This window comes from Trypanosoma brucei, chromosome 7 (genome assembly GCF_000002445.2).
Source record: "Trypanosoma brucei brucei TREU927 chromosome 7, complete sequence".
NCBI classification, from domain to species: domain Eukaryota; phylum Euglenozoa; class Kinetoplastea; order Trypanosomatida; family Trypanosomatidae; genus Trypanosoma; species Trypanosoma brucei.
In genome coordinates, this window is record NC_007280.1 from 1,015,752 (window position 1) to 1,041,173 (window position 25,422).

General features: G+C 49.1%; 9 protein-coding genes across 9 annotated transcripts, besides 7 other annotated features; all 9 read left to right on the forward strand.

Moving 5' to 3' along the window:
- Positions 1-1,739: part of a sequence feature (sequence corresponds to BAC RPCI93-6C8) that runs on past the window's edge.
- Positions 1,740-25,422: part of a sequence feature (sequence corresponds to BAC RPCI93-5F10) that runs on past the window's edge.
- On the forward strand, positions 3,560-4,480 carry Tb927.7.3890 (hypothetical protein, conserved; the record flags this gene model as incomplete). The annotated part of the gene is made up of 1 exon (XM_840919.1): positions 3,560-4,480. One exon carries the CDS (start codon positions 3,560-3,562, stop codon positions 4,478-4,480), a length of 921 nt encoding a protein of 306 aa, XP_846012.1.
- On the forward strand, positions 5,608-6,150 carry Tb927.7.3900 (vacuolar transporter chaperone, putative; the record flags this gene model as incomplete). The annotated part of the gene is made up of 1 exon (XM_840920.1): positions 5,608-6,150. One exon carries the CDS (start codon positions 5,608-5,610, stop codon positions 6,148-6,150), a length of 543 nt encoding a protein of 180 aa, XP_846013.1.
- Tb927.7.3910 (hypothetical protein, conserved) lies at positions 6,567-8,081 on the forward strand (the record flags this gene model as incomplete). Its single annotated transcript, XM_840921.1, has 1 exon — positions 6,567-8,081. One exon carries the CDS (start codon positions 6,567-6,569, stop codon positions 8,079-8,081), a length of 1,515 nt encoding a protein of 504 aa, XP_846014.1.
- Tb927.7.3920 (hypothetical protein, conserved) lies at positions 8,450-9,412 on the forward strand (the record flags this gene model as incomplete). The annotated part of the gene is made up of 1 exon (XM_840922.1): positions 8,450-9,412. One exon carries the CDS (start codon positions 8,450-8,452, stop codon positions 9,410-9,412), a length of 963 nt encoding a protein of 320 aa, XP_846015.1.
- Positions 10,016-14,374, forward strand: Tb927.7.3930 (hypothetical protein, conserved; the record flags this gene model as incomplete). The annotated part of the gene is made up of 1 exon (XM_840923.1): positions 10,016-14,374. The coding sequence occupies one exon, from the start codon at positions 10,016-10,018 to the stop codon at positions 14,372-14,374; it is 4,359 nt and encodes a 1,452-aa protein (XP_846016.1).
- Positions 15,527-15,548: a microsatellite.
- Positions 15,780-15,802: a microsatellite.
- Positions 16,720-17,715, forward strand: Tb927.7.3940 (mitochondrial carrier protein, putative; the record flags this gene model as incomplete). The annotated part of the gene is made up of 1 exon (XM_840924.1): positions 16,720-17,715. The coding sequence occupies one exon, from the start codon at positions 16,720-16,722 to the stop codon at positions 17,713-17,715; it is 996 nt and encodes a 331-aa protein (XP_846017.1).
- Positions 17,796-17,851: a sequence feature (G-rich).
- Tb927.7.3950 (RNA editing 3' terminal uridylyl transferase 1) lies at positions 18,784-21,711 on the forward strand (the record flags this gene model as incomplete). The annotated part of the gene is made up of 1 exon (XM_840925.1): positions 18,784-21,711. The coding sequence occupies one exon, from the start codon at positions 18,784-18,786 to the stop codon at positions 21,709-21,711; it is 2,928 nt and encodes a 975-aa protein (XP_846018.1).
- Positions 22,132-22,635, forward strand: Tb927.7.3960 (50S ribosomal protein L16, putative; the record flags this gene model as incomplete). Its single annotated transcript, XM_840926.1, has 1 exon — positions 22,132-22,635. One exon carries the CDS (start codon positions 22,132-22,134, stop codon positions 22,633-22,635), a length of 504 nt encoding a protein of 167 aa, XP_846019.1.
- Positions 23,677-24,549, forward strand: Tb927.7.3970 (hypothetical protein, conserved; the record flags this gene model as incomplete). Its single annotated transcript, XM_840927.1, has 1 exon — positions 23,677-24,549. The coding sequence occupies one exon, from the start codon at positions 23,677-23,679 to the stop codon at positions 24,547-24,549; it is 873 nt and encodes a 290-aa protein (XP_846020.1).
- Positions 24,961-25,030: a sequence feature (GA-rich).
- Positions 25,367-25,422: part of a sequence feature (GA-rich) that runs on past the window's edge.

A 25,422-nucleotide genomic window follows, 5' to 3' on the forward strand; every position in this document is an offset into this window, starting at 1 on the left:
GAGGGCATTGTAATCATGAAGGCGGTTGCACGATACGTTGAAGGGGCTCCCCACGGTTTCGAATCGTCGGTTGTTTATCATACGCATGGACGCACACTCCCTTAGGCGGCAAACGGAAACCAGAGTGTCCTACGGAAGGGTAGAGTTTCCTCAAAAAAAAAAAAGAACGCAACATCGGAAGCGTATCTGCTATTCTCGATGCAATAAAATGATTAGCTCGTGCGCATTTTCACTTCGGAAAGAAACATGCACTACGAGAACCCCACTGCTGCGTCTGCCAGTTCACGTTGAAAACAAATTTACGCCATTTTTCCGCAGGTGGGAGACCTTCTAGGAACCTTTCTTCGCTTCTGCCTTTCTAACGGTGACCACGCCTTGCATATTAACGCGTCCCTTTTGTTCACTTCCGGTGCCCCCCCCCACGGTGGAACTATTGCTGCTTTCAAAGAATTCAATGACACATACAGAATCTTAGTACCCACGGGTTGCTCACGGTGATGACTGTTACGCTGATACTAACCAACACCTACTCACATGGTCCCTTTGTTTCGGCCTCGTAAGCAGCCGCAGGGCGCGAACGAGCAATTATATACAAAAAAGTAAGGCACCTACGTCTGAACATTTGTTTTACCTAGAGCGGAAAAAAGATAGGGTGTGTCCTCCCCGATCTTCTTGAGGGAGAGTTTGGCCAACCTCGTAGGGAAGTTTTCCCCGCCCATGTCGAATGCCCTATCGAGGCGGTAGGATACACCGCCGCCAGGACGAACCCAGACACCCGCACGCGTCCTGGTCTTCGGGGATTGGGAAGGGCTGACAACTTTGTGAAAGGGATAAAAGGTAACTTTATCGTTTCCCCGTGTGAAAAAGAGTATTCGTACGCTCATTGGGGGGCTCAAACGCGCCTCCTTTAGTGTATTCAAACTGTTGCTGATTTTGAGTTCGAGGATTCTTATCACAGCATAGGTCTGATTTTACGTGGAATGCGACTGAATACCGGGTGGCTCCCCCTACCGAATACAAGCACGTTGGCAAAGTGCCTTTGAGAAACGAAGGGTGAGCTCTGGACTTCGCAGAAAATGGATATGCACAATGAAGGGGCACAACGCATAGTGATTCCTTGACGACATAACACCGGAGTGGCACAACCTTTTTAGTGTTCACGAGTGTCGACACTGTAAGGGGGTGGTTTTTGCGTAAGGTTCACGAAAAACAGGAGTGTGGAAAGGCATCAGTTGAGCCAACAGTTGAATAGATGTTGAAACTCTTACTTATCCCAACACATTTACCATAACCAGCTACGGCCACGACGCCAGCACTGGAAGCAACACGTTCACCCGAAGGCATGCAGGTACCGGGTGCGCATATGAATTCGCGCTGCCGGCCACGACATCCAACCACACAGCTGGACATTGTACGAGTGAGTATTGTACAGTGGTACTCGGCAGAGAACATGAGAATAACTAATGCAGGGGAAGGCGCGAGGAGGTTTTAAGAGCGAAAATGGTTGTCACCTCTGGACATAACAGTCCGCGGTGATTGTGAGTCCTCAAACTGAAGACCGGAACTGAGGTCAACCAACGATCGTCGCTGGACCACATTCGGGTTCAACACCATTCTTGATGCTGAAAGGGCTCATTTTCTTTTTACTGTTGTGGGGTATGCTTTCGATGGAAGATAAAGGGGGCGCTAAAAGAGTTTAGCAGCGCACATACGCACAAAGAAACGGAATAGTTAAGTGGAAGTGCCACGTATCAAACACAAAGTACTTAAAGTGTCTACGCGCGAAGCGCGCGAAACAATGAAAGTTAAGAAAAATTGTGCAGCCAGTATCGCATAGTTGAGATTTAGTCCTGATTATTGTGTTTTGAATCCGTGTCCCTCCTGGTGGGATCCCTTTCCACCTCCAGATTAAGGTGGTCAACGAGTATCGGTTCGTCGTTCAACATTACGCTCGTCCCCCTTTTTTTTCCTTTTATGCTTCCTCACCGGCGTTCCATCCTTATGAGTTGGCAATAAAGTCGCTGCGGGGTTGGGTGGGTTCCCACTCCCAACAAGTATCTGCGCCACCTCCCGGTTTGGCTAAAACTTTCGATATAACGGCTCCGGCTGACGCAAATATTCGTCTCGTCCTGTTTAGATTCACGTATACATGAGGAGAAGGGTGCAACTTTTCAGCCAAATTTTACATTCTTCAGTTTAAAAAGTTTTGCGTGGAAAGTGCGTTGTCCGCTGCCGAAATGACGGCACCTTTCAAACAACGTGCTCTACCCCATATTGCCCCCGTGATGCCTTTAGAGGTTGACGGTGCAGTAAATCCAACAAAAAGTCGCCGCACTCTGCCTTTTAGAGTGTTGCATTCCTTTTCTATTTTGTGTTGTCCCCTGTGCCACATATCTTTGGTTAGAGCGCTTTGTTCCACGCGTTTTGCTTCACAGTGCGGTCGTTGGAGAGTCCTTTTGAGTCCGCTATATTACCAGGAACGTGCCGTCACTCATATCCCCCTTTATTGCACCTTTCGCCTTTGGGTGTGTATCCCCACTGCATTGAAAGAGCCATAGCATACCGTCATACTGCACGCCACGCCGTCCGGCCACATGTCGGGCGGAGGCCGCGCCGCTATAGAATGGAGGGAAATATACCTGCACACTGTCCTTCAACAACCAAGATCGTGTGGCGCAATGTCGTGTCGAACACACCGGGAAGCACAAAAAAAAAACTCCTATAAGTTGGGCGCCGACGCCCCGGCATCCCCGTTCAATGATAAGTGACCCTTTGCGGCGGTGTTGATAGTTACCTCGCGTCTTTTTTTTTTTTAATTCACGGATAGGGAAAGCCCACAAATAGCGGGGCACTGTTTTGTACGCGCGTGCAGCCGTACCGCTCTAGGTTGGAGCCATTTCCTTCGCGCTTGGACGCCGGCTTTCACCTTTTCTTTACCCTGCCGCACATACCCAACGTGCCGTTACCAGCGCGGTGCACTGCGACGTGCTGATGAAGATTTTGCTGTTCTCTGCGGTGACACCAGGTGGTCGCACCGGTTTTTTGTGACTCATGGCAAAGCAATGTAAAAATATCGAAAAAAAAGGGTAAATACTCCGATTTCCCCTGTGCGCAATTGGTTTCGGCGCTGCTCGCAGCCGACGCCAACAAACGGTCACCATGCTCAGTGTTCTGCAGTCCCCGCAGTTTTAGCGCAACATGTCCTGCATCAAGTCGTGTTAATCATGCGACGGCCTCGTCCTGTAGGCCTTGCGCCTCTGCCGGTTGGTCACACTGCGTGGGTTGAAGCTGTGGCTACCTAATCGCTGCGAACTTTAAAATGTCAGAAACCTTCCAGGGAACCTTGTTGAGTGAGCCGGCCTCGCCGTTTTAAGATTTATTAGTCCCGTGCGCCGGAGTTTGTGCACACCCTAGGGGCTGAATGCGTTTGCTTTTTTTTTTTCTTCATGTCATTGATGCTTTTATTCAAGGCTCGAGTGAGAACGGTGGGTAACTACTGCATTAGAAGATCATCTAAAGAGTGTTCAGAGTGTTTTGCTTTTGAACAACATGGGTTATCATGGCATTTTTACTTTCAGCATGGTTGCCCACTTTTAGGACCTATTTTTCCCTGTTTTCCACGATAGTGTGGCAAGTGATGGAGGGTATGCTTCTGGATGCTGTTAGTAAAAGTATGGTGGCAGAAGGCGCGAAGTTGGTACCGAAATATGGAGTCCGCAATTCTGCACTCATGTCCTTGTCAGTGAATGCGTTGAAAGGCAATCCCACATATGACAAGGCGCGGACGCTGGGCAACAGAGAGTTATCTCGTCTGTTTCCGAGGGGATTTTCGATCGCTGTGGTTGAGCACATCGTTGCAAGCAGCAACCAAACCGCTCATTTGAGACTTGAGGAGTGCTTTAGTAAATATGCTATTCTCTCCACGGTTGCGAAGAACAGTGATACATACCAACTAGGATGCTATAAACCTCCGGGCGTGCGTGAGGTTGTTAGCGAGGCTATGGACTCAAAGTTCAGTGCTCTGCTACCTTATTGCGAACACTGGGCGGAGGCGGTTGCGCTGGAGTGCTTGCCTTCTAATACTCCGTTTGCCGCCAAGCTGGCTCTGGAATTTATTGATACTACCTGTTACTATGCGGAGCGGATGAGAAGTTTAGGGTCAGTCGTAGAAGCAGGCAATATACTACTACAGTCTCGTATTTCTGATCCCTTTGCCGCTGAGCCGCATTCGATCGGTGTGTCAGGGGGTGTAAAAAAAGGTGAAAAGAACGATGCGTTCTGGCAGAAATTTGCCACTACTGTACCTTTGTCCAGTGGACCGCATGCTAGTCACGGTATGCTTGGATATGAGTGGTATATACTGCGTATGAAGGTTGGTGCGATACTGAGCTTGGGCATGCTCTCTTTTATGGGTGAAAAATCGCGTTCTCGTTTGGAGACTAAGTCGATGGTGCGGTCGATAATTTGTGGAATACTGTGAAGGATTAAGAGGGAACAGCACGTTGGCAGGCATTTTTGTTATTTACTAAGTTGTGGATGCGCTAGGAGCTTGTCGATTGGTTTTACTACTAATGAAAAGATGACTTTCCTGTTGTTCTTTGTTTTGATGCGATGTGGCAATAAATATGGTGCTCCGCGGACATTCGTATAGCATCCTGCTGGCACTTTCCCTTCCTATTTCACATACACGTATACATTATTTACGCGTCATGCAGTTGCACATTTCTCTCTATAGGAGACCCAGGTATAGAGCGTGTCATCCATGGCTTGTGAGGATACGAAAGCTCGTGCAACCGCCGATCATTCGTTTCTATCGCAGAGTATCTCTTACGTACTGCTCGCGAAGTTACTCACAGATTAAAGGGACTGTCATCTCAGCAGATTCAGTGGGGAGCCCTGTTATCAGTATTATATTTGTTGGTTTTCTTTTACTAATAAAACCACAGTGTGTGTACGTATGTTTGGGTGCCCGAAAGGCCAAGGTGGGGGCTTGTTTGTTTGAAGGCTTGTAGGCTTCCCCAATTGGACCCATTTCTCAAATCCGCACTACTACTACGATATTGCATTCACTGTTGCGACAGTGTCTTTTGTTAAATGGTTTGCCTTCGCTGGTTGTTGTACTAGAAAAAAATGGACGGACCTACTTAAAAAACTGTGCACTGTCAGGTAATGTTGTTATATTCGATATTTCGTACCAGGCTTCGTGCTGTATCTACCTCCATCCATATACGGTCCTCGCTTCAAGCCGGGTTGGTACATATTATCCTATTGAACTGCCACTTCACTCTCCAGTTTTACCTTTCAGACCGGTATTGCTTTATGTGTGTTTTTCTACAGCGAACGCTGTACAACCTAGTGTTAATTAGGAGGAATTAGTTATTGCATAGTTGTTTACTGGTTGTGTTTGGAATTTTGTGTTTCATCTGCCCTTTGTTTGTTTGAATTTTATTGAAGATTCACATAAATCTATGTATATATGTATTTGTGCGCTTTTTGTCCCCTTTGAGCGACCAACTCACGGTTTCCTGTAATCATCAGTAGCCCTGCACTACGTGTATATTCGTTTGCTCTTCATTTTTTCTTTTGCTTTTCTTTAGAAGCACCAATATGGCAAGCGTAATTGAAAAGGGGCTTGCATCGATATGTTGCGTTACCACTTCGTCAAAACCATGGGCGGAGGGCGAGGCCGATGGGGATGTGAAGTATGAGGATTTGCGAGGTCCTGGTGGTCGTAACACTTCCGGATCCGTAAGTGACAAAAGAATATGCGTTCCCCAGAAGATCGATCCGAAAACGTTTTTCGCCAATGAAAGGACCTTTCTCAAGTGGATGTCGATATCAGTGATGATAGGAATGATGTCGTTAACACTACTGAATTTTGGCGACACATCGAGCAACGCATCGGAGCTTGCTGGTCTGGTTTTGTTGCCTGTTTCAATATTATTTATGATTCATTCGTTATTTGTGTTCAAAGATCGAGCCAACAAGATCTATATGCGGGAGCCTATGCGGTACGATGACACGAAAGGCCCCACGATCCTTGTTCTTGTACTTGGTGTCTCTCTTGGAATTGCGGCTATTTTTTCCGTTCAGAAGCAATACTACAGGACGGCTTCTTCATCCTTCAATGATGGACCACGATTTTCTTGAGTGATGCTAATATTAAAAAGAAAGTGTAGTAGGCTATTGGAAGGGATCAGTTTTAAACTTCTCAGATGATATCAGTAACATCAGTTGTTGGATGAGCCGAGTAGGACCGTTGGGAAATAGTAGGTCATTGTTTTAACCTGGTAGGAAGATCCTTAATCTAATTCCAAAGCACCTTCTCCCCATCTGACTGTTTTGTATCCTCTGCTTTTTTACTTTTCTCAAAAATTTGACCCACGAGAAAGTAGAACAGAGCTGTACGTGACCTCTTCGTTGTTTTCATCGTCACTCGTTTACCAATGTGTTAAAGCCAGTATAGGCTGGCACAAGTATAGTTTTTTTAATCTTATTGGTTCAGTCGCGCTAAAATATATTGAACGCAGTCGGTCGTCAAGTAGAAAGAAGAAAGTCGTCAAGAGATGTTTTTAAAGAAGACAATGTCGGGTGTGAGAGACCTGTCGAGGGGAAGACCAATCTCGCGTGTTATCCTGGATCGTTTCGCAGGTAGTATTTCGTCTGAGTCATTTTCCTTTGAGTCGGTCCTGGAAGATGCTTGCAGGAGAGCAAACGTCGCAGTTTCGGCGGCTCCAAGTTCCATTGCTGATATCAAATGGTGGCGCAAACTCTGCACCGCCTGTGGCAATAAGACATCTGCGTCACGATGCGGCCTTGCTATGTTGCGGCAGCGACTCGTACGAGCGCTATCGGAACGTTTAGCTACGGAGGAGGTGTTTCGTTTGAATGGATACGAAATTGGAAAGGAGATAGTGGACGAACCAGTGGTAGTGTTGGGGCTACCCCGCTGTAATGGACATCAAGCAGCTCATGTGCTTTCTCGCTCAGGGGTTTTTCTTGCCTTTAAGCAGTGTGATACGATATCTCCTTCACTTCTTCTTGATGTAGAGCGGCACGATGCATTCCAGCGAGAGTTTAGGTGGTTTAAATCCCTCTATCCCGACTTTTGCTGTGTACGGACAGTGAATCCCGGACAGATCGATGATGACCTGACCTTGCAGTTAATGTGCCCACAGTCCTACGCTTGGGGACTTTTGCATGGGTTAGACGAATATCTATTGGAGTGTTTGCAGGAGGATCAAACTCCCGTGTACGAGCATATTAAACGCATGTGTCAGCTTTTTCAGTGGTATAAAAGATGCGGGCATTTTTCAGAATGTGTGTCTCAGGAAGTTAACCCGATTAATAATGTTATAGAGGAGCAAAAATATGGCACCAAAAATCCACTGACGCGGACGCGGTGGCTTATCTTTAGCCCTCTTGCACTTTTGAGTATCGAATCGCTCTGTGAGGTGTTTCCTGATGTTAAAATTATCTGGGTTCACCGGGCACTTTCGCAGTGTATACCGTCGCTGTGCTCAGCTCTAGCTCTCCATAACAGTCTCTACACGGGGAAACCCCCTAGTGATACCCAATTGGTGACGATGGGTGACAAGGTTCTGGGAATGTTTGGTTCTGGGACAGAACATGCCATTGACTTTCTTGCTAGTTTTGAAAAATCCAGGATGGTTCATTGGTCTAATCGTGATCTGAAGAGACACACAACCCGTTTAGCTACAAAAACCCTACAACACTACGGCATTGAAGTGGACAGATACCGTAAGATGCAAATGATTAACGGACAAACTGAGTACACGGAGGTGTTTCGACCACTCCATGATTCGCAAATGCGATACTTTGGTTTACATGACGGCATTATCGGCGAAGTTTTTGAGCGCTATATTTATCAATTCGAGGAGTTTGCGTTCGAGCGTAAATATGGTGTCACTGTTGAAGAGTATCAACCCCTTGCAGCTGCTTCAGAGCAACAGTCTCTTGGATCGATGCGTGTGAATAGCGGAGAAAACAGTTTGCCATCATTTACTGATGATCAGCCGATGACAGGCCACTTTTTGCAGGAGGGAAAGGGGTTTAAGTAACTAATGGTGCTTTGGAGGTTATGTTATCGGCTCGTAACGTTTTGGCTACTTGACACGTAATCGTTTATTGTCATCACCAAGCAAGAACATCACATTTGGTTTAGATGTTTTTCTGTCATTGCCTCTTCTTCACCCACTCTGTGCATGGGTTGCTGCAACCCACAGTCACACGCTTTTCTTTCTCTTCCCCTTCCACGTGGCGCACGTTATTGTCTTCACCCCCTAGTCAAGTAGGGCTCAAAACGGGGGGATTTCTGTAGTATATATATTTCATCTTGACCACCGGCGAAGACTTGCCTCAACAGCACTGTGGATTAAAAAGAAATTTCTAGAGAAGGAACGCCGTCACATTTTTGCTGTGATAAACGATGACCGAGGGGCGTTTTGAAACTATTCATAATCTCAGACCCAAAAATTGGGACGGCCGCCGTCACTGGACGAATTGGCATCACCTTTATGACTGTGAGAAGGATCACTTAGCGCGGGAGAGCTGTCCGTTCCACGATCTTCGTTCTGGTGGCCAGTTTCAGTATGAAAATTGGGGAGGGGGTGAATTCAAACCGTTAATACCGCCTAATCACCTAAACAATCGGCCATGTGGCGACCGAATGGACTTCTCGAAGGGACACGGGACACAAATCGGTGGACTTGGGGATATCCCACTTGATGTTGAAGGAGGCAAACCGACGCAACACAACAAGCATCCAGGAAAAACTGTAATGTTTACGAGGAAGGACCCTCTTAAACGTGGCTTGTTTAGTAGTTACCCTTACATACCGGAAGCATCCACGGGGGCAGCGTCTGCTGGTGGACCAGCCGGTCCAAACATCAAGACGGGAAAGGTTAACGTCTTTGGTCAGGCACCGGAGTGGATAGCAGATCCATATGACGGGAAGACTGACCGTGGTCGCATTTTCCACTTCAAGGCAGGGCCGCTAAATTACAGACCTGACGACAGATTGGCGTGGATGCCTGAAGGGGAGCCGGAGAGGCGGAAAAAGCGAATCCACGGCGTTTTCCGTGCTGGAAAACCTTGTGGTATTATCAACGATGTAGAGTGGGTACCGGACCCACTGCAAGAGGCGAAAGTGAAGAAGCAAGTGCGACCCTTCCGGACGTGGCACACACGAACGAAATGGTCTATGCCAACACATGCACCGTGGTCAACAGGCAAAATAACAGCTGAACCGTTTCGTGGTCCTAACTTGAATATCACACAGTCTGGTTTGCCATGTTTGGATACTTTCAAAAGAGTTAACATGACACAAACCATCGGCAAAGAGGCGGCGCTCGCGCCCGTGGAGTTGCCGGGGCCCGCAAGGCTCAAATAAGTTGTAGAGATGTATTAGATTCTTCACTGGCAGCGGTCACTGACGAAGATTTGTGTCTACTGGCACTCACAAGCATGTAAGTTTGTGCTATCAATAGGCGCTTTGGAAGCTTTGGGCGATTTTAACACCTAGCATGATTGTTTTGCCGGGATGCTGAGTTTGCTCATCTGCTCTTCCATGTTGTTTCGTAGCTTTCTGTAATGCAGTGCCAGCTTTATTAACGAGGAAACGCGCGGCAGGTTATATTGCGGTGTCGAGAAAATTTCTTTAAAATCCTATTGCGCTTTCCTGTTAATATTTCTTCGGCCTCATTTGAGAGTACGTACCGGGGGAAAAATACAACATTTGGCTCTTGGTACTTGCTCCGGATGATGCTGTGGACTTCACTCTTTTTCTGGGTTGGTATTTGATGTACAGGCATGCAGCCGCTGCGTTACTATCACTTCGAGAAGGTCTGCGTTTTTTTCTGTCATGCCGTTAGTTTGTTGGATCCCATCGTGTACACGAGCAAGCATATGTATCCTTGAGCATAAGTATATACTGATGGTCGTCATCATTTTTGTGTTTTTGCATCCACACGTTTTTTTTAAATAATGACTTCACATGCCACTGTGGTTTATATGCGGTTTGTTCAGTGTTGACCTTGTTTTGGAGATGACTTCTCCCCGTCATTTGTTGTTCTGTGCCAAGCAAGGAAACATAAGAAGAACGTGGACCTTTCCCTCACTTTGCGCTCCCAGGTATGGGTACTCAAGGCCAGTGATGATGTTTTTTTCTCTGTGCCGTAGATGTGCCGGTGTCCTGGGGTTTATGGGAAATGAAAAACCCGTGGAGGGACGGAGTGTGGGGGTGGTGGGCTCTGCTATCCCGAACTACGTTGGTGTGGAGCCGCCACCGTTCAAAAGGGGTGTAAGGGCATTATCAGCCGGTCCACTGACCATTCACATGCAGAGGCGACCCTATCGGGTGACACCGACACCTGAAGAGCCTTATTCCTTACCTGCTCGGGTGCGCGAACTGACCCGGTCAAATCAATGGCAGGACGCAATTCATTTAATTTATACCTTAACACACCTGTCATCTTCTGAGCATTGTTCGGAAGCACAGGAGTGTAGTGGAAAAAAGACTGGTGTGTCTGACGTTTTTGAAATGTTTCTCTTCGAGTTTCTGCGCAGCGGCCACGTAGAGAGCGCGTTTGCCGTTTGGAGGAAATGCTCGACGAATCTTAAATTCGACCCTGGATCGGAACTTTTGATGAAGTTCGCAACTTTTTCCCTTGTCGTGGATGGAAAAACTCAGGAGTCGTTGGATCTTGCATTGATGGCGCGACAGTCGCAGAGAGAGGGGGATGCTCCCGGTGAGGACTTCGTGGAATACGGTATGTCATGGATATTGCTTTGCACCAAACTCTCGGGTACAACAAAAATTGGTGCAAGTGATGTCGCTGAAGTGCAAAATCTAGCGGAGAAGTTGTTCGTGCGCTGTTGGTTCCAACCACAACAATCATCGGGCGAGGGAGTCAATCAATTCAAGACAAGAAAACTTCGATTTATGTTGCACGGTATGGTGGCACTTGTGTCGCTGGAAGGTGGGTTAGAAGTGCTGCGGAGGCTAAGCACTAGGTACCATGGTGGCGCCAGTGATTCTGTCTTCCAGGAATTTGTTAGTCTGGCGGAAATTTTTGAGTCAGACAACCACAAGAACAAAGCTGCCCATACGTTAACGGCAGCTCCCCTGCCTTCCATGTTGATTCACCTGTTCCCTCTGCCGCTGCCGCCATCCGGGTTGGTGGTATTTCGTTATCTCTTCTGCGACGACGACGACGCACCTTCGCGACGTGAACCGCCTCAGCCTCGTTTGCTCTCCCACAGAACTGTAGGAACCACCTTTCTGGAACGTTTGGTTGAAAACGGTTCAGTGGATTCATTTCTGCGTTCTGCAGTGGAGCACGATATTAGTGAGTCATGCCCTTCACTCCTGACGCGTGTAATGCAGTCCCAGCTCGGGGCTAATGCTCGTGTGCTACCTACAGTGTTTGGACGCCAACTCCTTCCCTCGGTGCAGAGGGCTCTTCGGAGTCGTCCAGCGGCTGGGACACTGCATTTATTGCTGCTACGTTTTCTGTCGCGTGTGCTAGGGCCTTTTCTAGGAACAAGGGCTGGCAAAGGTTCCCACATGGAATTCCCAGCTGGAGGTGGTAGTATCGCATCTAGCGCAGTTTTTTATATTGAACTTCTTGGTTGTGTCGCAGCCCTTGTCCCAACCTCCGGAATAAGAGCCTGGCATCGCTTTGTTCAACGCGTAACACGTGCTATTATTAGAGAATGTGGCAGCGTTTCTGGAGCTGCTATCCCCTCTCTATTGCAAGTGCAACTTCATACGCAATGGTTTTTGCCGGAGTTACTTACGTATGTGGACACGACCCGCGAACGTGATATGTACTTCGCCTGTCAGCATCCGTTAATGCAGAGCCGTGAAAGAAACTGGGACCGCATTCTCTGCGCACTTATCTGGGAGTGCCATGGGAAACCGGTTTCTGCTTATGAAGGCACTGGTTCTGTCAGCTGGCACCGCCACGCTGGTGGTTTGGTGCGGTATGCAGGTGAGGAAGACCGAATACGTGCTTTTGAGGGCGCACCTCCATTCTTCGACGTGAAGCGCTCGTTTGTACAGCGGGTTGTACGTTGGCAGTGGTTGCTAGAAAGTCTCTGGCAACTCGTTGGGTATAAAAATGGAGACAGAAACCATTGCAGTTGGGAAGAGTTGTTGTGTGCGTGTTCCAGAATTCTGTCGAACTGTCGCAAGTATCACCGTGGTGATATTGTGAGAGATTTCGTAGACGTGCTTTTTTTACCTGCCGCTTCCTTTGTGTCTCCGCGCGGATCAGAGTGCTGTCGCAGGACCAACGTGCTCACACTGCTTTCAACATGTGCGGACAGCGGGTGTGGGACAGCTGAGTCTGTGACCCTTGCACGGTGGTATTTTTTAAATGAGCTTTCGTTGTGGTTCACAACTCTCCATGTATCGGGAAGATTTCGTGCACTGGGTGACGTTTTGCAACCGGGGCCGGACCGCACGGCGCAGCGCTTTGCGCTGCTGCGCAATTACGTGTCTAGTGTTTCAGCAAACATAAGCAGATCCGGCGAGGTTTGTAAGAATAAGCGGCAGCAGCTGCAGGACTTGCTGACCTACTACAACGAAGTATGCAAGAGTGATAATTCGCTTCGGACGCCGCAGCTGCTCTCTCCACTCGCTTCCGCTCTGAGGCGGGCAGACTTACTGGATTCTCTTGAGGAACTTATTAAAGTCAGCCTGTCGGAGCTGTCCGGTGGCCTTCGTGGGCGTAGCGGCACCCGAGCGGCACTAAAGAAGCTTCTTTTTTTCCACGATTTTCACCGCGGTTCTGCGGTTTGTGCTGAGTCTGGGTGTACCTCGCATGTCACCGATGAGAACTATCATGGCGCTGCAGTGGCAGTTGCAAACATCGCGGAGGTGTACATTCTTATGCTCTTGGAACACGGCCATCTGGAAACAGTTGAGAAAATCTTGTTACGACCACCTGCGTCTCACTCCCTGCAGGACCCTGCGACAGAGGTAGCGTCGCCAACGCACGGGGGAGCGGACGGTTTCTTGTCACCCCTCCAGTTTGACATAACCCTTCTCATGCCATCGACAAACCGTGAAGCAATGCAGTTGCTTTTTTTCCTGTATCTAGCGCAGGAGAAAAATGTTTCGTGTTGGCGTGTGCTTGACAAACTACCCAAGTACGGAGCGAGCGCTGCTGGCGTCGTTGCCGTAGTTGGCCGTCTGGTATCGCAGGAGAAACATCTTTTTGGTCAGTTTAGCCGTACAGCAATTCGGTTGGCGGACGGTTCTTTACACCCTAAAACTGCCGGTACCATTATCTACGGTTCGAACAGAGGGTGCATCCAAAATAAGCCTCAGATGGTGGCTACCGTTATTGGGGGGGAGAAGCGGGCCTCTAATCTAAAAGACTTAAACCACCTGATCAACAACGGTGATTGGGTACTAGCGCTGCGCAGCATACCATTTGTTCTTACAGATCCTCTGCACATCACGCGAAAGGCGTTATTGGTTTGTGAGGCAGTACCGCATGGAGCGGCTTGGGAAGGTGCTGTTAGGGTATTTGTCAGGGCGAACCATATTTGTACTGACATTTCTCACGGTGTGCATTGTATGAAGGAACACACATGTTTGTTCCCAGTTATGGGGATACAGGAGATTGGTCGCTTGTTGACTTTACTTGCTAGCGCGAGGCGTTGGCAGGAGTCACTGCAAGTTTTTGAATCTGTTGGTTCCCATGCTGTTGATGGGTACATGTTCGCAGAGACCTGTTTTACCCTTCGGTCAAGTGGCCACCCCGGGTTGGCCGTTGATCTCTGGGCCATGTGGCGAGCTGCGGTTGGGGATGCCGTGGCCCCTACACCACGAATGTGTGGACAGTTTTTAGCCTGCGGTGTTGTGGGTGATGTGGATGTAGCGGATGCAGCTTGTGTGATGGTGAGGGAAGCCACCATCCCGAAGTACGGAACCTGGTCGTCAGCAAAACCGGAGCTGCCTGCCTCAGATGAGAAGTGTTCGTCTTCACCATGTGTAGTTACTATCCCAGGGACTGAATTAGCTCTGTCTTTCGAAAGGGAGGAAGATACCGTCGCCACTTTGTTACGTGATCGATGGAACGGGAGCTGGCAGGACGCCCTCCAAATGGCCCTCGCCAGCGGGAGGTCGCGGATTATTCAAGAAGTAGCCAGAAAGTCCCCTCGTAATCACTCTATTTACAAAGCCGTGGTTGGGTGGGCTGCGAAGGAGCAGCGTCAACTTTCCGTAGCGGAGCGTTGTGCGATTGCGGGGCACTTGATTACCAATCCGGTTTCGGATGGAGGAGAGTACGACCGAGTGGGTCGTGTCCTTGAGGAGCTACTCGGTAGTGAAGACGATTAGAACCTGTGGTGTTTGAGGCATGATGGTCTACCCCCCGCCGTGCTCCTCACCAGCCATTTCTCATTGTTCCATGTGGCGAGCCCGCTACCTTTTTGCCCCTTTCTAAGTTGTGGCTGGTTTCAATTTCCAATTATTGTAATGCGAGCCTGCTGATAACTGCTCAGGGGAGACAATAAACGCATCGGGTCATTATGCACTTCACGGATACAAACACACACACGCACACACACCTCGTTTGACTTCTTTTTTTTTCCTTTGTGCTTCAAAGTGGCGCCGTTGGTTACAACATTTTAATTCAATGTAGAGCAAGGTGTGGTGCACCAGTTGTTGAAAGAAGGACCATATCTTGTCTGTGGTGGTGCGAAGAACCGTGCTTGCAACCCTGTGATACTGGTCAATTCGCCGTGGCGCCATGGGCTGGCACCTTGCGCAAGTAAAATAACAAAACCGGACGTAATCAGCCAACCTCATCAGAATCAGGATGCGGCGGAAGAGTTGCGCCGTCACTCCCACAATGCGGCGTTCAGCAGACTCGTTACAGAGTAGCCAATAGCCCTTATAAGGGTCCCCGTGTGCGTGCAGTTGCGCTATCGACGGCCACTCGTGCAGCAATGCGATTTTTTAATTATTCCTGCGACGAACTGTAAAGCCTCTCACCACCACGATTACTCTCACTTTTTATCTCAACTGACCCACGACCATCTACCAATTGACCTATCACAGTGCGCGAAAAGGGTGCCTGTCCGCGGCGGGCGGAGGGTATCCAATGGAGGTGTTTTTCTTTTTGCATGCAGCACACCACACAGAGGGGTGTATTGGGTTCATACACAGACCATTTGGAGGGTATACTTCTCGTTCTGTTTGTTGCTCTCGCGCAAATAATCACAATAGCGGTTGCAACAGTCGTTATGTGTTTTTAACACCCATTATCCTTTAGGGCCCGTTAGTATTGGACGCTTTGGCACCTTGTTTGTCGCTTCTGATTGCTCTAACTTTGATGGACATTCGAGACAGCAAATCTTTTACTTATACTTCAGAGTATCGGCACAAAGGAACGGTGAGGAGCGACTGCGGCCGTACGTAGGGGAAACTTACCTTCCCGCCTCTGCATGGCGTGCCGTTTGTGTTGTTTCGAGAGCTTCGGGGTCGTGGATATATATATATATATATATATTTTCGTTGGGTTGGACATAAGCCTCCTTATGGTGCCTTTGAGGCTCATCATCACGCATTTTGTGGGAGTGGTCATTATGCCTCATTTTAATGACGCTCCTCGAGTCTGAAGTATGTTTTGGAGGAAAGTCCCCGTTACCATGGCCATAAGCACTACTTTTTATATGTTATTGATCACTGCAGCAGCGGGCTCCAATGTTGTGGGCTCACACAAAGCAAAACTGCCCTCCTCGTGTGTGTGTGTGTGTGTGTGTGGACGTAACTACAGCGAGATGTTCATTGTTACCGGAAAGGACATCAATTATTGTGCGTGGTGGAGGGTTTACGGGACCTTGAACGGGTTAGTATGTGTGGCTGCTGAGTGAAATCGGTTCCCAAAGCACTTCATTTTTCCTGATTTCATAATGTCAATAAAGTTGTGGCAGGGATGGCGTGCGTGCACGTATGGCTTGAAGCAACGGGTGGGTAGCGTTACCAACATGGGAATGGGCGAGGCTTTTTTATTCTCGCCACTAGTGCTCATTGCATTATTGGATCCACATACATTCACTATGGCTTTTTTTTTGGAAAATATCTCACCTTCCTTCGTGGACTTTTTGGTCTCGGGGGTAGTGTTTCCGGTTGCTGTCTCCATAGCCAATAAATGATGTTCCATCTATTTTTTGTTTAAGTTTTGTTACGCTTGGCTGCTTGCACCTGCAGAAGCCCACGGGGCCTGTCTCTTAACTCACCTTTTTTTTCGGTGCGTGTGCCTGCGTGTAGAATTACTCAATTGCCACCCCATTCATTCGTTCATCAAACATATGTGTTTGAATACATATGCGTGTGTGCTTGAAGAATCAGGTTTCTCAACCTTGTTGAGCCCGGAACGAGCACCTATCTTTGCTTCCTCTTCCTTGTTTTGGGTGGAACTCCCCCACCCTTTGGATGCTCGTTCGTCCGTTCGGTTCCACTATTTTTTTTCTTTGCATGTTTGTGCTACCGAGGGTCGAAGGGGTAAGATAGGAAAATCTACCTGTTAGGACGGTGCCTGCGGAATATACGTGTGACAGAGAAAAGTAGCGTTGGGTGCGAACACCGAGAGAGTATCTGTCATCAATTCAGATCTCGGCGAGTAACATTTATCGAATAAGACCTGTCGTACTCGTCACTCACTCTGTGGCAGAATACAAATGGATCACGATCAACTATACGACTCTCCCCAGTCTGCTAAAGACTCCCTTCTCGACATGACAGCGCTTTTGATCGTAACGTTTGCGCAGCGTGCAGTTATGGCTCCGTCGTATCGTGTAACGTTACTGGCCACCGTAGAAGGTGAGTTGGTGCGGGAAGGCCGGCTACCACCAAAGGGGTTTGGCGGAGTGTTTGGTTGCATAAAGCGTTTGTATGTCAAGGAAGGCGTAAGGTCATTTTTCCGTGGTCTTTTAACTGACGCTGTGCTCTCTCTCCCTGCGACCGTTGTTGAGAACATAAGCTCTACGTTGGTGTCTTTCGCGTTGCAGGTGGCCATCCCTGTCAGGCTCGTCGAGTCGATGAACCCGTGGACTTACTTGACTCTTTCACTCAGCTCCACATCCGCTGCAGTTTTACTCGCAACCCCTGCCACGGGCCTACACAGCACAATAGTGACGAACTACGTGGCTGACATTGTTGCACCTGTTCCCTCGGAGAAGTCCAAAAATCCTGACAAGGATGACGGTGAAAACAACAAGGAGATTAAGGAAGGCGAGAAGGGGGGTGAGGAATCGTACCGATATGCTACAGCTACGGAGGCGGTGGCGAGCATATTCCGACGGTGGGGATTCAGCGGTTTCTATCGTTGCATCGGTGCCGATGCTATTGCAGTCTTTCTGTACAGGGGAACCTATTATTACGGGTTGCAGCTGTTACCCAGCACCCTGCATAATCGCTTCCCTTATGGCATAAGCCGATGCCTCGCCGTCGTTGCTGGTTTCTTAACTCAACCATTTGAAGTTGTTAGTCGCCGCATGCAACTCACTGCTTCCTCCACAACGGGTCGCCGCTACAAGGGGATGCTCCACTGTGCCCGCACAATTGTTGCGGAGGAGGGATATACGGCTTTGTGGGCGGGGATGCAAGCACGGCTACTGGTGACCTGTGTGGGTGTGGCGGTGCTGGAACTGCATCGCCATTTCTGGGCCGTTTAGAGGATGTGGTGACGAAGCGTGAAGGTGCGTGGTCAGTCTCATGGTGTGAATAAGGGGAAGAAAATGTCTTACATAACAATGGAAAGGGTAAATGGTAGGGGGGAGGGAAAGGTGAAGAGAAGGGGGGGGGTGAGGGCATGAGTTCAAGGGGCGCAACAGCAGGGGTTGAGGGTGAAACTAAGTTTTTTTGAGTGCTTGTGTGTGTGTGTGTGTGCAGCGGGTTGACAGCCGCTCTGGGCTTGGTCGATTAGTGCGTACAAGTCTTGATGCATCCGGGGGGCACTTACCGTTGTCTTACGCGCCGAAGTGGACCACCATGCATTGTATCGTCTTTACCCCTACCCTTCTACTGTTCTGTCTGGAGCCAGGGGTAGTGGCAACACCCTTATTTGACGGAAAGTTAGGGTTGAGAGAAAATGAGTGTTTGGGAGCAAGGAAAGTGTGGGGTGCGTGCCATGTTGCAGTTGACACTCCACCCGTTGCACCTGCGCAGATCGTTATCTATCTTGGGCTCTTGCCGTTTGTTTGCCTCCTTTTGCCACTCTTCATACTGAAACAGACATGTTACTCTGCAGTTGACCCCCTCCTTCACCCGAACATAACGGTCCAGCGTGGAGGAAGTCGTGGATTAGGTTACGTTATGCCCGAGTTCATTTATTCCTTCGTTTTTTTTTCAAATTGTAGTGGCCCACTGTAGCTTCGCGCTGCACATACATCTCTTCCTCCACGGTTCATTTCATGCTAAATTACCGACGAACTCTTTTCTTTTCTTCCGTGCCTGAACATCTTGGTCATAGTTTATGTTTGCAAACTTGTGGTCGCGTTCGTGCCTACTGTTTTTTCTTTGGAAGTACACGACGCAGCAGAAACGAGTTAACAGACACTGGTAGCAGCAGCAGAAGTGAAGCAGATTGACTGCGGTTAATTAAGTTAAGGCAGAAACGTACGCACCTGCGGCTGGAACGCCGGAGAGCGTGCTTTTTTTGCGCATTCACAGGGCGGAGAAAGGCACAGAGCAAGGACTGTGTGTAACTGTGTTGCGTGTTTGTGTTTTGTATTCACACAAATATGGTAAGTAAGTACCACCGCTTGCTTCAGCAGGGGCTACGTGAGGAAGAAGGAGTCACTGAACGACATATGGTGGCAGGCGGTGAACAGCGGCACGGGCACGTGGATGACGACAATGCGGAAGGGGATGCTGATTTTTATGACCAGAAAGATGAGCGGCGAGCGAAAATGTCGAATCCTAAACATGAGTCTGCGAATGTTTCCGCGGGCGGGAAGCAAAATAGGTCGGTGAGGGATTGCCTCCCCGGTTCCCTTCCTCCCGTAGCCAATACGAGCACTGACGCGGCGGTCAGGTTTGATAGGGAACGAAAAAATGCGGGTCACGGGATTGATATTTCGTGTGTCGAAGGCGACGGTGCGCAAATGGGTACGTACGTCTCCACCGGCCGTAGTGACGCAAAAGCAGGGGGAGGAAGTAGCGCTATAGGCGTCACTGCCGATGATGAGAGTGATGGGAATTTGGACACGGACGGTAGCGACGCTTCTGAGGGCGATGAGGTTGAGTCGACAACCGACGCTGATGTGTATGGGGAGGACGATACCACTGAAGGGCCTCGTGGTGGTGTGCGGTTGTATTCTTGCGATGCCTGTCCGCATGCTGTGTTCACAACTCATGCAGCGTTGCTTGCCCACGCTGAGGAGCACCATGCGGATCTATTACCAGATCATGCCCGTTTGCGTCGTATCGCACAAAAACTTAATCCAGTGTGGAACCGCGCTCTAAATGCCCGTCGTAACACCATTACATCGTGGGGGAAGAAAATATTCCACGTGGCCGCGCAACGTGATGCGGGGGAGTCGAAGATGCAGGAGGCTCATCGTGCCCGGGCACAACTGGAATGTGTTGTGCGCCGCTGGCATGATAAAGCACGTGTCTTTATATTTGGAAGCTCTGTGGCGATGGGCGTGTGGGACGGCACAGCGGATATTGATTTTGCCGTCGTTGATGTTGATGCAATGGAGCGTGGAAGTTGGCCACCGTTGGAGAAGAACGCTGTGCGTTCCATCACAGAGCTACTACGCCGGGTGGGGTTTTCATTTGTAAATTTGGAGCCAATTAGCCACGCTAGAGTGCCAATTATTAAACATCATGCTTCGTCACCAATCCTTACCGTCGCAAGAAGAGACGCAGAAGACGTTGTAGCTCGAAGCATTCGCTTTATTTTGAATGGCCCTGCCACGCGCGAGGATCGGTTGCTACTGGAAGGAAGCGTACGCGACGCTGTGGGCCCCACTGGGGTGCAACAGGTGTGGTGGAACCGCACCTCCGACATGATGTCAGCCACACTCGAAAGTACTACCGCTGCCGTTAGGGCAGCAATGTGCAGCCCGGCACTTGCCTCGGCATCACTGCGCACAAAGGTACAGCCGGCGCATGATGAATGCAGGCCAGAGTTGTATAATATTGACTTCGATCTCAGCTTCCGCGCATTTGGCATACGCAATTCAACTCTTCTACGGAAATACTTACTTAGTCACCCGTGCGCTCGACCAGGAGCCATTGTACTTAAAGATTGGAGCAAGACAAGTGGTGTGAATAACTCCGTTAACGGTTACTTTACTAGTTATGCAATCAACATAATGTGGATATATTACCTTGTTCAGAAGGGTTATGTGCCGTACGTGGATCCTCTTGAAATTCCTGAATCACTCGTAAATTATACCGATTTTGACCCCAGGTACACCCCGATGATAGACCCAGAGATTACGAACACAGAGCGGGAGGAGCTGTACAAAGCAGCCGGCGACATGCTTGTGGGGTTCTTCTATTTTTACTCATTTGAATTCGACTGGGGGCATAACGTAATTTCCCTTAACCGGCCGGGAATAACAACGAAGAGGATGCTAGGGTGGCACGTTGAGGACGTTGTACCGGTTGCTTCCACCTCAGTGAGCAGTGGTGGTGGAGGTAGCAATGTGAAGCGACACCCTACAAGGTACGAGCTTTGTATCGAGGATCCCTATGAAGAAAACTTAAATTTGGGCCGACACATCGGAGTAACGAAGTCGTTGCGTGTGCGGACGGAACTCTACCGCGGTCTCTTATCCTTATTGAAAGAGGGGGAGACAAGGTCGTGCGTCTTCGCCGCAGCGGATTCATCAGGCACGCCGGCGGCTGGGGGTAAGCAGTCGGCCGCTCTACCAGCTCGAGCACTGTTCAAACTGATGGCCTTAACAACTCAGGCTATATCAGAATCAAGGCGTCTCCCACAAAGTAATAGTGACAATAGCGGTCGCATTGGTAACGGTGATAATGAATCCCTTACGGAGGTCGGCGGTGGCCACAGGGTTGAAGGCGCTGGTGTCGATCCAGCTTCCTGCGCAGGGGCGTCGCTTTCCTCCTTCGGTGAGCCACCGATTGGAGTTCATGAGAAAACGCTTGAAAGCATATTTGTTGAGAAGGCCCCTATGGAGTTTCAGTTGGTACGAAAGGTATGGAACTGGCACCAACTGATCCATCGGCTCGGGTACAAAATACACCGAGGTCACGTGATGCCACGGCGTGAAGTTGGGGTACGTTGCACCGCCCGGCGCGATGCGGAAGAAACAACAACAGAACTGGCTTCGGACGTTGACACAACTAAGAGCCTGAGACCTGGGCGAGGTCTTACAGACACCATGCTGCGAGACCTGAGCCGCGGCTACATGACGCTCACACCGGAATGGGTTGCTTGGTCAGCGCCATGGGTAAGCCAACACTTGCGCGGATACAGCCGCTTAACGACAGTGCGTTCCGCAGTGGCCGATGAAACCCCACCCGCCCTGGCGACGGTTCCGTCTGTCGTGAAACCACCGACTGGAGAGGCGGTTATGGGTGCGATGAGGACCACCCGCCGAAATGCTGCACCTGCTCGTAGGGTGGAGCTGCTGAAGTTATGGCTCTGGCGCGGCATCAGCAAGGTTACTCCATTCAAGAGCCCTCGTTGATGCTTTCCGTTACCCAGAGCTCCAGACGTGTTTATTTTATTACTTAAACGCCATTTCTGCGCATACGGTTGTATGATCATTGACTTGGTTCCACTCATTGTTTGGCTTTGGTTTGTCTTACACCTACCATGTCTTTCTTTTGACACCGGTATGCCCTTTTGTGTTTTCTTCACGATAAAGTTGTCATATCTCTTTTTTTCACCCTTGTCTCATTACTGGTGATGCGACCACCTCGGTTGCCGCCTTTCGTCATCACGTATTTGTGTACCTTTGCTCAGGCTTGTAAGTTGTGTGTTAGAAGCTCTGAGAAGGCACTGAGCGTTGAGCGTGTCAGGATAAGGCTTGGGGGAGGTGAACCGTACGTTCCGCATCTGTTGCTTTACCCAAGTGACTTTATGTAGGTAGGTAGGATAGGAGGAAATGCCGTCACCCTTTCAACAAACTTTGTTGGCCCGCGCCTACCACTACGTGCATCCGAAGACTGGTCGACCCATTAGACAGTTTCGTCGCTATGGCGATCCGCGTTATATCAATAACGAAGCGGCACTGATTCGCGGGCAATGGGGCCTCATAACTGCGGATTTCGGTATGGTCACGCAGTCGCAGATGGAGAATGCACGTCTTGCAATCCTCCGTCGTCTACCCCGCGGGAGCTTCACACTCACAATGCACACCGATTACGAGGAGTTTCCGGTTGTGAAAAAGAGCCCAGAAAGTCGTATGGGTGCTGGTAAGGCGAACATTCATCATTTCGCGTTCAAGTTCACGACAGGGGTGCCGCTATTTGAGATCATGCCGATATCCGCCCGCCGTCTCAATCAGGCGGAAGCGGAGGGCATATTTTTGGCAGGGAGACCGTTCATACCGCTTCAGACGGTTGTGGTGCCACAAGGTCGCGTTGATGAGTATCATGTCTTCAAGTAAGTGACAATGGAAGGTGGAGCCTGCCGGAGTGGATGAGTGCAGGGGCATTAACTTTGTATTTTGCCTCATCCGGTTGAGGAACGAAAATAAATAAAGGAAGGGTTACTCACCTCATCTGGCGTAAATGAATTGTGTACAGTTGTTTCTTACAGTTTGAGTCTGCGGGAGATGGTTATGGTTATCGCTGCTGCCATCACCACGCTATTTCCCCCCTCCCCCCACACACACCCAGCGTACCGCCGTTGTTCTTCACTTACTTTTATCAAGTGTTGTAAGTGCTGCCTTTTATCTGTCGTGAGGTTGGCTGTGGGAAACGCAGTTCCACTCGTTGATTATCCAGTCATTCATATAGCACCCGTCGATACTCCGCGTTCATTTGTTTAGACTTTTTGAGCGTAGTGGTTGCTACTTTTTGACTGGTCTGCTTTTTCAAGGCGCTCATTCCTCTTCCTGTATTGTCATCCTTCCTAATGAAATTCCCTATACTTTTATTGTTATTGTGCCTCTCCTACGCCTCCTCTTTTTCTGTGCGCCACGCCACGGGGTAGAGTCGGCTCGGGATTAAGTTGCTTTGCTCTCCACAGAAAGTTGATTTAGAGTGCAACCTTGAGCTAGACGGCGGTGTGCAAATCGGGCGAAAGCGAATCCTCGCTAGAAGCTATTTGCACAGACCTCAAGGAACCGAGAAAAAAAACGAATAAGAGGAGAAAACACATTTAACGAATAAAAAGGATCGAGATAATCGAAGGAAATAGAGAAAAGTAACCCTTAGCTTCGTTATTCCCGGAGGAGCCAGAAAGGAAGCCAGTGAAGACACTAAGTGGGGAGGAAGCAGCGCAGGGGCGAAGGAAAGGGAAAAGGAGCAAAAAGACGGGGGGGCAGGGAAACACAGCAACAAGGAAAAGACACGGAAGGCGGAGAGAAGGAAAAGCTGAAAAATAAGAAATTACGATGACGTTGTCGTCCGGGAGCCTCCCCAATTTCTTTCCGAGCCTCGATGGCAGCAACATAAACAACTTCCCGGATGAAGCCCCCACACCAATGCTCTCTATGCGCTATGACGACGGTTTCATGAATCTCGAGAACGGATCGCGACATCCTTCTTCGAACTGCAATACCCCGAGCGTCCGTTTTCACAATGGCCTCGCCTGGGTGGAGAACTGGCAGCTGTCATCCTCTAACTTGGTACCGCAAACACCTCCGTCAGCGGCCATTGGGCCCTCACGTTCCCCATCTTCATTCTCATTGATGAAATACAGCCATGATCCCTACGGTGTGCGTGGTAACAGTCAACCACAAATGCAGCAACGGGCGGCAGGTTGCATGATGGTGGGCCGTGGGCCTTCTCCGAACGGTTGCTCAAGTCCCGTGATGCGTCTCAGTTGTGTGGAGGATGGGTCATCGCGATTCGCACCTGGTCATTCAGCAGTGGTGCCTTCGGCTATTGAACGTCCGCTCTCTCAAACAGGGCAGCGGGAATTCCCTGACGGGCGGCCACGCCGGAAGGGGCGCGCACGTGATCGAACTCGTGGCGGGCGTTCTCTAGCTGACGTCCCACCTCCCACGAGTATGCGTTACTTCCCACCGCCACCACCGTGTTTAGAGAGCATGATTTCTTGTGGCATTTCGCAAGCAACCCTCGTAAAAATCGCGACGAGGTGGTATGAGCGTACCATCGCTTGCGAGCAGTCATATGTTGGCCGCCTGCATGGTGGTTGCGCTGTTCTCCACGGTGCGGCAGCGTTCCGACGGCAACCCATTCTCGGTAGTTTACAGCCGGTGTTGTGCCCCCGCATGGAACTCACGCTGCAGTTTACCTTTGATCAGTGGCTAAAAGCAGCGAGCCGATGGTGGGAGACTGTAATCCGCCCAATGACAATGGAATACCGACTGCCACCGCCCTATGTTTTTTAACCTTTAGAGACACAGAGGGGAAAAGGGAAAAGATTCATTTACATATTTGTTTATTCGTGGGCGTACGAACATTTTCTTTCCGTCTCAGTTGTCAGCAGGTTTGGTCCACTTTCATTTTTCCTCCGTTCATTCCTGCTTACATCCGCATGGATTAAAACATTCGTAATTTTTTTTATTTGGTTTGTTTCTTCCACAGTCGTTGTTGTTTCCCCTATACTTACGGCTATCGTGTTTCGCACAGGTAGCTGCAGGCTGTTTGCTACGGGCACCGACATTAGTTTTTTGTTTTCTTTTTCGTTTGGACGACTTTTTTTTTTTTCCACCTCCCCCTCATTAAGAGTGAGAAATGTTTAACTGTATTGGGAGGTGAACAAATGGGTGTGAATTTAGTGGGGGAATGAGCGGTAATTTAGGAGAGAGAAGAAAAAAAAAAGGGAGAGAAGGTAAGGTAAAGTAAAGGAAAAGGGAAAAAGAAAAAAAACATTATCGTCAAATGGAGGTCGTGCACGTATTGGAACGTATACAAATACATTTACTTTTATGATTCATTTGTGTTTAGCACCTCATCTGAGTTACCCGACTACCCTCTTTTTCTCTTTAGCCACCTTTATTGAAAAAAAAAGGAAAAAAAAAGAAGAAACCCCCAGCGACAAATGTGGTGAAGAAAAGAGGTAAAACGAAAACAAAGCAAAATAACCTCAAAATAATAGTTATTTAATTATGAAACAGGGGCATAATGTTATACGAAAGGAGGAAAAGAGGTGATGGCGGGGGAACAGGACACACAAGCATACGCACGCACACAAGCACACACACGAAAAATGAGAGAGAGAGAGAGAGAAAAAAAAATAAAAGTGAAAGAAATTAATTAAA